The sequence below is a fragment of the Bufo bufo genome, chromosome 3 (assembly GCF_905171765.1).
Source record: "Bufo bufo chromosome 3, aBufBuf1.1, whole genome shotgun sequence".
In the NCBI taxonomy this organism is placed as follows: domain Eukaryota; kingdom Metazoa; phylum Chordata; class Amphibia; order Anura; family Bufonidae; genus Bufo; species Bufo bufo.
In genome coordinates this window covers 180,511,553-180,524,455 of record NC_053391.1, presented here as the reverse complement: position 1 = coordinate 180,524,455, position 12,903 = coordinate 180,511,553, and the positions used below count along the sequence as shown (strand labels likewise).

The following is a 12,903-nucleotide window of genomic DNA, read 5'->3' as shown; positions in this document are numbered from 1 at the left end:
CCTCCACAACACTCTAGGCTGCCATTTATTCCACCTACCAGTTGTACCAACCCAGCAAGTAATTTTCACAGAACTTCACACCAGAAATATAACAGCAATCCTAGCTAGTATTGAGAAAACAGTCAACAGTCCTTTAAAAGAGGCTCTTTGGATCTTAGTTGTAGAAGGTCAAGAAGTTCTTTCATTTCCGCCTCTAGTCCGATGTACTGTACATATTAAAATAAATTGCATTTGTATGTGGTGGAAAACTGCCAAGGTAAATATACCTCATTCACTTAAGAATGCACCATATGACCTTAAAAAATGTCAAGGTGGACATTATGCTAATATTTCTTTACTTATTAACTTGCCTTCAAGCAGGGACATACAGTACAAAAAAAATTATTAGGCTCCAAAGCAAGAATCTGAATTGGGCCCCCTAACTCTGCCCACAACCCACTCCTGGCCCATCCCACCACATGCATTGGCTCCTCCCCTGCCACACCCCATAACAGGAAAACGGGGAAAAAATTCTCTGTGTGGCAAAATTGAAAAAAAACAAACTAAATTCTGCCAAGGTTTTGGGGGTTTTAACAAGACATTGTTCACTGTGCGCTAAAAATGACCTGATGCCCTTATTCTGTGGCTCAATACAAATATAGCGATAACAAACTTGTGTAGTTTTTTTTGTTTTACTACTTTTAAAAAAATAAAAACCTTTGCCAAAATTTTCTTTGCATTGCCATATTCTGACAGCTATAACTTTTTTATATTTCGGCCTACAGAGCTTTTTGAGGGCTTGTTTTTTGCATAACAAACTGTATTTTTTATTTTTTTGTGGTATGTATGTCTTTTTGATCACTGTTATTTAATTTTATTTGGGAGGCAAGATGACAAAAAAATGGCAAATTGCTTGTTTTTATTTTTTTATTTTGTTACAGCGTTTGTGTAGACGTTTTTGGGCACAGCGATAACTAATATGTTTATTTTTTTATTGTTTATATATTTTCATATGTAAAATTGGGAAAGGAGGTGATTTAAACTTTTAATATATTGGTGATTTTTATTCTATTTTTTTTTCCACTTATTTTTATTTTCCCAGCTGGCGTTCCGATCGGAAGGCAGAGGGAGCTGCGTCCCTCTGCCTTCACTCACAGGTCCCTCGATTAGCGTTGCTTGTGGCACCTGATGGAGGTGATGCACTGTCCTGAGTCCTCTATATGATAATAAGCCTTATAGAACAGTGTCCCCCAACCCTGCTGGAACTCTACTTGCTGCTGCCCTCTTCCCCCCACTAAACATCCCCATGACACTGTCCTCTACATTAGCAATTCAACAGCACGAAGAGTTCACTGGGGGTGGGGGGGGGGTCCACTATATAATATGCCTTATAGAACAGTGGTCCCCCAGGCCCCAACCCTGCAGGAACTCTGCTTGATGCTGCTCTCTTCCCCCCAATAACCGTCGCCCACCACCCCCATGAACTTTTTTAAACATAGTCTGCTTCAACTCACTTTGTCCGTGGTGGCAGTGTGACACAACAGTCCAGGGGAAAGCCTGTGATGCTGGGGGCTGGTTGGAGTCGGGCCTCGGTCACTTCGTTGAACCAGGCGGTGGCTAAATAAGGCAGGTGGTGGCACTGGCAGGCTCAGCGCATAAGTGCAGTATATAATACAAGACTGCCACCCTGCTTGTCCGCCCGCCTGCACAGTTCTCTGCTCCTGTCTGCTGAGTCTGCGACTCACACATTGGCCAGTTAGCAGCAGGAGCTTTGCACTGCTAAATGTGGAGGAAGTAGAATGAGTGGGGTCACTGGCTGGGTCAGGATTGGTCAGGAGACAAGTAGGACATTGCCCATCAGTATTTTGTCCATATTAGGTGAAGGAAGCAGGGCCGTCTGAGCCCCAAATAGGGATGGAATGCCCGGCAATAATAAATACATAACTGCAGAGCAGAAGTAGGGTGCCGGGCCTTCCATGCACTCCGGGCCCCCCCCCCGCCACGGGCCCCGTACGCCACTGCCTTCAAGCAAACCAGTGGTTTTACAAGTTATTGATGCAATATTGGTCCCCTGTAAAAAGAATCAAGTGATATGGAGCTAAGTATAACTGCCCTGGCATGTGCAAACAAATGTCCAATGTGCTCACTATTCAGTCATAGACCAAATTAGTGATAAATTATTTAGTTATTTACTCAATTAATGGTGGGGTGCCTTGTGGAACAATAGTCGTATGGCGGACGGACATGAAAGTGGCCTGGAGAGAGAAAATGTGATTTGGAATTTGAGCAAATGGGTATGCTAGGTGTAAATCAATAGACATTCTGCGGTGGTTGAACAATGCTGCACACGTTCCTAGAAGTGCAACAATAAAAAATAATATTAAGATGGATTCAGCCAGAAAATGATTCAGCTTGGAAGGTCTTTGAATACATGAGTTCTCTATTGCATCTGTTTTAGCTTTTACATACTACCAATATGATATATATATATCACTGTTGGAAGAACAAACGACTGGAATCTAAGCCTCTTTTTATTATATTTAGAAATATTGAAGAATTTTTAGATATTTGAGTGTGGTATATATTACTGTATAGAAAAGCTCATATGTTGTTTCGCAGACCAATCACTTATCAGATTGTTATGATCGCCTAATTAGAAGAGGATACACGTCACATCCAGTACATCTCAACCAATTGCAGGGGTTGTAGTGTAATTCATATTTGTCAAAGTCCGATAATACGTGGAATTCCAAATCCAAACCAAGGCAGTCATCACTCATGTACTCCTGCTTCTTGATGACATTGCAGTTATGAAATTCTTCAGGCTGACCACTTCCAAAGCTCATATTTTTGTTATTATAAGATTTAAATGGAAGTTTTAGACAAAAATGATCTTCTAAAATGTCATAGGTACAATCACATTTGTAGAGCCAGTGACCACCCCCTATTTTCAGAACCACTAAGCTTTGGTGCTCTGTAGAGCAGCTAAATCACTTAAAGGGGTTCTCCGGGAATTAAGAAAATGAAAATACTTAAATATTACTTTATTATAAATATATTCCAAAATACCTTTCATTATTTATAACTGCTCGTTTTGTCTTGGGAGCAATCATCAGGGGAAACAAAATGGTTGCTGTCCCATTAGTTCACACAAAACCTGTCCTGATCACACATGAGGACAAGTTACCTTACAACAATGAGGTAAAGAGCTGCCTCCTCCTCCTTCTCGCTACTTGTCAGGAATTATGATCCTGAATACAGTATTTTAAATTTTTTTAATTCCTGGAGAACCCCTTTAAAGGATGAGCACAGGAGAACAACTGGGCAGGAACGTTTAGGAGAATGGTTGAGGCTCTGTGATTGGCTACTCACCTAATGTTGAGTGCAAAATAGTTCTACAAGCATGTAGAAACTGAAGGCCTTGGCTGCTGCACACAATCACACCGGTATCCACACGGGCCGGAAGATGCACAGGAGACAACAGTCACAACAGAAGAAGAAACAGGAATTTATAGGGGCATTTCAAGGACGAGAGATGCAAATGGACACTTCTGTATTTCATGACTATGAGAATAAGGCACTTTTTCTGTATTTATTTTGTCTACCGGCTAACAAATATAAAGTAATATTCCTCCATTCATGAATTTTGGGAACTAAACCTAAAAACCTAAAATGGAACATTAAAATGTATCTACAATGCTTTTTCACAGTAAATTTAGCATGTCTAGTGAAGTGTAGTACACCTCAGTATTCGTGTTTAATGACTATGACACCACAGTTCAATTTCATTAATGTTTGGAAACACAAAGAGCAAATATGTCTCCAAGGAGCAGAATCATTACTGTATAGGAGACAGCATTGATTTTTACAAGTCATCCAAATGTATCTAGCTTAACTAAATGTTATGGATGCTGACGTTTTCAAGCACAGATCTACTAGAAGCCTATTGGCAGTAGTATTTCTTGAATTACAAAGTCTGGCCAACTCATGAGGAGGCAGTAATAACACTTTTGAATCTGTTCAGCACAGCATTAGCGGTATGGGTTTGAATCAAACCAGATAATATGTGCCTTTTGTTTATATGATGGTCGCAATCCTTTTTCTCTGGGATTCTCGTAGACACAAAAATAGTTTAAGAAGTTAAAGTTGGTTATCCCACCATAATACCTTATCTTGGGACTGCTTGAGATAGCTGAGCTCTGTACTTGCCTATGTCCGGCACTCCCATAGAGAATAAATGTAGTGGGGTCACTCCATTTGCTCCAGGGACTGCATGACCCCATTCTCGTGATCAGTGGGGTTCCCAGTGATTGAATCCCCACCTATCAGAAACTTATGGTGGGACAACTCCTTGAAAGAGGACCTTTCACCAGTTTTTACTTTATAAAACAATACTTCATACAGTAATCCATGTTCAGGAGATGCCATCTTGCTAACTTAATTAATAGCATCAGTACAGGGAAGAGGAGACATCAGCTTTTCTCAATAGCTCCTTCTCCCTGGCTGTGACCCAGTTCAATCGCAATTGTAAACATGCGAGAACAGGCTATGTAAGCGGGCATAGTACTTGCTTGTTGCATTTTTGCTATTAAAATTCAGTTCCAGTCATTTGAACAGGGTTGTTTTGGTGGCAAGCACATGCCTTTCTGCAAGCTCCTTTTAGGTGAACAGAACTGACTTTCAGTTGCAGAAATTTCTGCAACAATCTCTGCCGCTTGTGCTGGCACCCTTAAGCTGGCCATGCAGATTCAGTAACTCTCAGCAAAACAATCTCTCCTGATTCTCTTCTAACTCTCCCATACATATACACGTTCTGTTTGGCTGAGCATGTATGTGTTGTCAGTGGGGAGAAAGGAGAAACCCACTGTCAGACACTACTGGTGGAGGCCTATCACCTGGGAGAAAAAAAAGGATTGTACAAAAATATTTACTTCGATGTTGAGGGAGAGTTGGAAGCACCCTAAACACATTAAACTGTTGGCTGGACCTGCCATTTTCAGTGGGTTTGGATAACAATACACTGATGAGTATGAGGCTGTTATACTGGACAAATGCATGGACAACATTTAGTTGTTGTATGAACTTTGTTATCACTGAAAATTCTCAGGACATATGATCTATAAAGTCTAATAGGTTATTTGTGAATCAGTCAATAAGAAATACCCATAGTAGACAGTTTTTGGGCACAATTGCATTGAAAGGAATTTAATAACATATCCACTAATCCCTGAATAATATTCTCCTCTATTTCCAAGTCTTGTGAATTGTATATATAGCCATGAAGTGCACTTATTTACAAGAAAATACTGCTACTCTTCTGCACAAAAAAGTAGCAGTGAGCTACAGTAGGTATAAGACCATATGACAAGCAATCCTATCACCCCTGATTAGCAGGCTCAAATTAACAATTTACAAATTAACTTCCTCATGTGTCAAGTTAATAAATACCAAGAACGCAGGATAGAAAATCACTACTGGTGCATTACTAGTATTTCTGGCAGTAATGGTCCTTTTACACAGACCGACAAGCTGGCCAATTATTGGGGTGTGCATTTGTAGAAATGTTCCCAATAATTGGCCTGTGTAAAAGTTGCCTGCGATCATCCAATGAAAAAACAAATGTCTAACATAAGAACTCATGTACACGGCTGTAGTTTTGTTCCGCCTCCGATCCACGTCATCTCAATGGGGCCGCAAAAGATGGGGACAGCACATCTGTGTGCTGTCCACATCCATAAGTCCGTTCCATGGCCCCGCAAAAAAATAGAACATGTCCTATTCTTTTTTGTTTTGTGGACAAAGAACGAAAATTTACTCACTGAAATTTTTGTTTCCTGGAGTCCGTAGGCAGCACACACCAAAGGGTTGTCCCCTAGGTGCAACCAGAAATAGAGACCAATTAACAAGCCATAGATTGAATAATTAGCATGGTACCTCCCAGTATAAAGCCCCACAGAACACACAGAGCCATGTTTTGTATGCAGCAATAATTTATTTTAAGGGTGGGTATATTGTGCTGCCTATGGACTCCAGGGAACAGAAATTTCGGTGAGTAAATTTTCGTTTTCCTGATCATCCTTGGCAGCACACACCAAAGGGACTTTTAAAGCAGTACTCAAAGGGAGGGAGCACTGGACGCAAACTGTAGCACTCGTTTGCCAAAAGAAGCCTCTTCTGATGCCTGGATGTCTATCCTGTAGTGTTTTATGAATGTTGATTATGTAGACCAGGTCGCAGCCCTGCAGATTTTTTCCAATGGTACTTGTGCCAGCTCAGCCCAGGATGAAGCTGTAGATCTTGTTGAATGAGCCTTTAATAATAACGGACACTGTAGATCAGCCAATGAGTAGGCCAACTCTATTGACTGTTTAATCCATCTTGCCAAGGTTGCTTTACTGGCCCTTTTACCCTTATTTGGGCCTTGGTGCTGTAAAAAGAGATTTTTGGATTTTCTGAATGATGAGGTGAATTGAAGGTAGTTCAGAACTATTCTCCTGACATCAAGGATATGACTTTGGTCTTGAGTATTCATCTGAATTACTGGTAGAGATATTTGTTAGTAGTTGAAGTAACCAAACTCTATTGTAAGTTAGAACCATAGCCGGTTTTCGAGCTGCCAGAAGTGTATATTGATCACTTCCGCGAGAAGACCTAAATGAACTAAAGAATCCCGCTCAGTCTCCAAGCTGTCAATTTGAGGCTGCTGGGGTTCGGATGGAGAAAACCATTTTGACTGAGGAGATCCTGTCGGGGAGGAATATTCCAAATCCTCCCTTTGGATAGACGGAGAGCTAGGGAAAACCACGTTCTTCATGGCCAAGGCAGGATCACAATTGCTTCTGCTCGGTCCTGCTGAATTCTCTTGAGCACCTTCGGAATCATCAGATCTGGTGGAAAGATGTATATCAGATCTTTCTTCCAGCTGATTGATAATCTTTATGGAATCCGTGGTACTCCACTTCTTCTGCACCCATAGATTGCCGACATGAGCACCCCAAGCCCAGGAGGAGGCATCCGTAGTGAGGTGAATCTGGGTCTGAGGTTGCAGACTTCTTCCCTTTTGAAGGTGATTGGGTGATATCCACCATTTGAGATGTTGACGCGCTGACCATTGTATCACAAACTTCCTGTTCAGGGAGTGATAACTCTTGTCCCATGCTGCTAGGATGGCATCTTGTAGCCCTCTGAAGTGGGCTCTTACCAAAGGTACTGCATCCACCGAAGATGTTAATAGACCCAATACAAACATGGCCCGCCGAAACGATATTTTGAGAGAGGAAATCAGTTTCGAGACATTTTTGTGGATGGCCACTATCCTTTCTGAGGACAACCTGACATTCATTTGATTTGAATTCAGCCTGAATCCCAGATACTTTATCTCTTGGGAAGGAACAAGTTGAGATTTCTTGTATTTACCAGAAACCCATGATTCTGGAGCATTAGCAGATCCTCTTTAAAATCTGCTAACAGTTGAGCTGAAGATTTCGCTATCAATAGCCAGTCGTCTAGATATGGTATGCAACATATTCCTTTGAGGTGTAATGCTTCCGTCAGGACCACTGCTACCTTCGAGAATACCCTGGGAGCTGACGATATCCCGAAGGGTAGACAAGTGAACTGCAGATGAGATATTCCGCATTGAGTAGGAACCGCTATTCTCAGATATTTCTGATGTTTCAGAAAGATAGGAATGCGTAAGTAAGCATCCTGGAGATCTATCGATGCCATATATCTGTTCGCTTCTAGTAGTGAGATTACTGAGCGGATCGATTCCATTCTGAATTTTTTCTTTCCAATATATTTGTTTAGGTACCTTAGATCCACTACTAGCCTCCACTTGTTTCCTGGTTTGGGCATCGGGAAGACCTTTGAATAAACGCCTATCCCTGCTTCTACATAAGGCACCGGCTCCAATGCAGCTTTTTCTTTGAATTCTTCTAGTAGTTGAAGGATCACTTATTTGATTTATAAGATACTGATCTGTAGGGTATTTTGTTAACTCCAGGACATGACCTCTTTGAATAGTGGAAATGACCCAGGCATCGCCTGGCGTATTTTTCCATGCTGCGGCAAACTACTTTAATCTTGCTCCTACCAGGGGCTAAGGCCTGGCGTCATAACTCTGCAGGCTTCTTAACTTTTTTTCTGAAGTCAGGTCTCTCCTGTCTGTTACGAAATCTTCTCTGTCAAACTGCTGTTTGTTTCGAAATCTAGGGGATCTTCTTTGAAACTTAAAGGATCTAAAAGGCTTCTTTTTCGTTTCTGGAAATTTAGTAGCTTTTCCATCATTTAATGACTGTAGAATTTTCTCCAACTGTGGACCAAATAAAGATGTGGGCTGGAACGGAAGGTTACAGAAGTGGAATTTAAACAAGAGGTCACCCGACCCTTGCTTAATCCATAGGGATCTTCTGGCGGCATTAATAATCGCCAATGAACAGGACGCAAATCTCAATGAATTTAGTGGAGAATTGCACAAGAATTCAGAAGCATGTTTCAAAACCGGAATACTTTTTAGAATTTCCTCCCTTGGGACCCCATCTTCTAGGTCATGGGATAATTGGGAAAGCCAGATCCGCAAAGATCTTGCCACTGGTACAGAGGCTAGGGCCGGTAAACAGAAAGATGAAGTGGGTGCATATGCTTTTTTAAGAAGAGACTCTGCCTTTTTGTCAACCAAATCCCAAATTAGGGAAGCCTCTTCAGAGGAAAAAACGCCCTTTTTGACAATCTGGCTACTGGAAGATCCACTCTTTGCATGTATCGTCCGCTAACTTATACGTATACTTGAATCTGGAACTTGGATCTGGTTTCTTGTCTGGTCTGTCCTAATCCTGCTTTAGCCAATCATTAAGCAGTGGGTGCCCTGGAAAGGCTTTGCCTCCCGTTTTAGGAAAATAAAACAATTTGTCACATTTTAATTTGTCAGAAATATCTCTGTTGGATTCAATAGTGTCCTTGACTGCTTTGAGAAGACCCCCTAGTTTCTCTTTACGGAACAGCATAGTGTCCTCCATATCCTCAGAACCTGAGTCTATTTCACCCTCAGATAAGGAGCTGTCAGAAGGCGAGATATACTGTGGCCCAGAATTTTTATGAGATGTTTTTACTTTCTTATTTGAGGCTCTGACTTCATCAAATATAGATGACTACTGATCTTTAAACCAGTCCAGAAAACCATTATTCTGAGGAGACTCAGATTCCACAGAAGTGCAGTCCTTAAACAGATCAAAAGGAGCATCATCTGGCATAGGTTGTTGGCAATTCCTGCAGAAGCGGTGTCTGGACTTCCTTTTTCTCTTAAGAGATTGCCCTTGAGAGGCAGACATCTGAATAAATAAATAAATAAGGAGTATCAGCAAAGAGTTTCTTAATACCCCAACAACACCGAAGAGTGTGCCCAGAGGAAGACAGCTGCATTCCAAACCTATGCCAGATCTTGCCAAGTATGTTATGGAGTAGCGTCCTGGCGAGCGCACATGGTTACTGTGCCATGGAGTTAAATACTTCCGGGACGCGTCAGCGTGAGTGTGCATGCGCAAGACATCTTGATTCCCCAGTATCATCTCGCACGTGCACCTCCGCTATAGCGCGCGTCTCTGCTGCCTCAACCTCAACCCACGTCCATACAGAGCGAGGCAAGCAGAGAATGGAGCGAGGTGCTGCCTGAATGCACTGGGAAAAACACTCTCGCCTCCATCTTCAGGGTGAGGGACAAAAGTATTACACCTGGCAGGGGATAACTGTGGGTGATGGTCTTTTTAAGTTGTTCCTAGAGAAAATAAAATACAGTACATGGCTCTGCGTGTTCTGTGGGGCTTTATACTGGGAGGTACCATGCTAATTATTCAATCTTGTTAATTGGTCTCTATTTCTGGTTGTACCTAGGTCCCCTAGGTGATACCTAGGTTAACCGTTTGGTGTGTGCTGCCAAGGACGATCAGGAAATAGGACATTTCTGCGGGAGAAAAAAAAAACATGGGCACAAGCACTCGGGCGGGATCCGTGTTTTGCGGATCCGCAATTTGCAGATCCAAAAAACAGATATGGTCATGAGCAGGAGCCCTATAAATCCATTTACACTGACTGATTTAGCAGGCAATTATCGGGAATAAACAAAACATTCTTGATAATTGACCGTCAGGGAGATGACAAGCTTATGATGATGATCTTTATACAGGTTGATCTGCCGCACAGAAACGCAGATTTTTACACAGGGCAGTTACTGGGAATGAACGTTTTTACAAACACTAATTCCAATAATTGGCCAGTCTATGTAAGATATCTATCTATTGTAAGGGTTTCATCGCTCTGGAGAAAAAGCATAGAGCTACAGTCAATTGCATGTTGAAAAGGAGAAAGCCATGACCATCCATGCTTTTGTAAGTCTGAAATGAAATGCAGTGTTTTAATATTGAACTCATTCAGCAATTAATATGACCTGACCAGTGATTTTTTTTTTGTCAGCTGCAAAAATACATTTTGTATGTTAACAATTAGTATGACTTACCCATTCTTATTTCAAATATACTGTATCTTGATATTTTATCCTAGGTGACAGTCAAGATTTTTTAGGCATCCATCCAATGATGCATAAAAGTCATTTTACTATAGTTATATTATGTTTTTCTGCCATGTAGGTAGATACTATAGGGGAAGAGTGCATCTTTCACCATGATCAACTCTATGGTGACTCAAATTAGCCTTTTTCTCTGCAATCTGTATTACCACTGCAGAGAGAATCTTATTTTTAGTTATATGTAAAAGAGATACACAGAGCACAGAGGGTCTGGCCTGGCCTCTCAGAGCACCACTTCACTTTCGCTTCTCCCCATTGCTACTTTGCCTCACAATTGGATTGACAGGGCCAAGTATCCTCACTGCTCCTATCCCTGACCCTGAAGTCTCAAGTATGAGCCGGTGGCAGTACTGTGTACTGTGAACATCTCAGAGCGAGGATGACCACATGGGATCTTTATTGCCTTGGCGCAAGTGTAAGATTTTATGGCCAGGCATCAGAGCAGTAGGGATGCCTGGCTCTGTCCTTGGTGCTCTGAGCACCTCATTTGCATATAACAAATAATAAGAATTTGCAACCAACTGCAGAGCAAAAGGGCTTATTTTAGTTCTCAGGAACAATGCCTGGTTTAATTGAGTGGATCATGGTGACAGATGATCTTTAAGACTGGCATTTCATACACCAGTCTTATTAAGAAGTGTGCTGGAGTAAAATGCACCAAATTTATTAGGAGGTGCACATCTTTAGAGAAGCCAATTTTCTTCAGCTATGAGATGGCGTAGATTTGGGTTATAATGTATGCCAGCTTCTGACATATATTAGAGTAAATACAGTATGTTGTGCAGCCAGAGACCATGTCCCCTTCCGCTAAGCTTCACCCAATATTTTCCATAAAGTGACAAGAGTAGCAGGAAGTTAAAAAAAGTGCACATTTTTGTTCAAATGGCCGCTTGTGCAAACATTTGAGACAAATTTTGTATGCTGAACAACTGGCATAGAGCCTTTGATGAATACCCCAAATGTATTTGCTTATGTTCACTGTTTTTTCCATCTTTTTTCTATTTCAGTATGTAATCAGTCACACACAGTTAGAAACTAGAACTTTACAACTGTCTGTTTGGCATAATGACCGGTTTGGACGTAATAGTTTCTTAGGTGAAGTGAATATTCCCCTCGATACATGCAATTTTGAAAATCAAGAAGATGTGTGTCTTGCTCTGCAACCCAAGGTGAGCTCTATATTTCATTTCCTAATGGAGGTTTGCTTTGTCTTGTATCCCATTACGCAGATATGTGCAGCTTTGAAAATAAATTCTACGTTCAATTGGAAACTGTAAATGTCAACAATTGAAAAGTAATAAATCTATGCTTGCTCACACATATACAGTTGAAACCAGAAGTTTACATACACTATATAAAAATACACATATGCATGTTTTTCTGAATATCTGACATAAAACCTGTTTTTGGTCAATTAGGATTACCATAATTATTATTATTTGCCAAATGCCAGAATAATGAGAGAGAGAATGTTTTAAGGCATTTTTATTACTTTCTGCAATATCAAAAGTTTACATACACTAAGATTACTATGCCTTTACGCAATTCTGGACTGCCCATATGATGCTGTCATGTGTTTGGAAGCTTCTGTTAGGTTTGTTGGCAACATCTGAGTTAGGCCTCATGCACACAGCCGTTGGGCGGCCGTGGCCGTATTGCGGCCCGCAAACCGCGGGTCGGCAATCCACCGCCGCCGGCCGTGTGCAGCCCACATCACGGATGCGTTCCGTGGTTCAGCACCACAAAAAAAATATGACATGTCATATTTTTTTGCGGTGTGGACATACCACGGACCCATTCAAGTTGAATGGGTCCGGCCCGCTGCACGGATGTTGCCCGTGCATTGGGGACCGCAATTGCGATCCCCAATGCACGGAACGTGTGCCGCACGGCCGTGTGCATTAGGCTGTAATTTGAGACACACCAGTGAATGTATTTAAATGCACACCTGAAACACACTGCTTCTTTGTGTAGCATCATGGGAAAGTCTAAAGAAATCAGCCAAGATATCAGGAAGAGAATTGAGGACTTGCACAAGTCTGGCTCAACCTTGGGTGCAATTTCAAGATACCTGAATGGGCCTTGTTCATCTGTACAAACAATTATATGCAAGTACAAACAAGAAGAGAATGTCCCGCCATCATACCGCCGAGGAAGGAGACGGTTCTGTGTCCCAGAGATGAACGTGCTTTGGTCCAACATGTGCATAACATAAGAACTAAAGCAAAAGACCTTGTGAAGATGATGGCGGAAGCTGGTAAGATTGTGTCAATATCCACAGTGAAAGAGTACTGTATCAACATGGGCTGAAAGACCACTCTGCCAGGAAGAAGCCATTACTCCAA

General features: G+C 41.6%; 1 protein-coding gene across 1 annotated transcript in view; it reads left to right on the top strand.

Annotated features, from left to right (window-relative positions):
• The window catches only part of SYTL5 (synaptotagmin like 5), a 169,380-nt gene that overhangs the window by 137,122 nt on the left and 19,355 nt on the right, over positions 1-12,903 (top strand). The window contains exon 15 of the mRNA XM_040423794.1: positions 11,566-11,727. Within this exon, the coding sequence (XP_040279728.1) occupies positions 11,566-11,727 (162 nt within the window). The remainder of the gene's footprint in view (positions 1-11,565; positions 11,728-12,903) is intronic.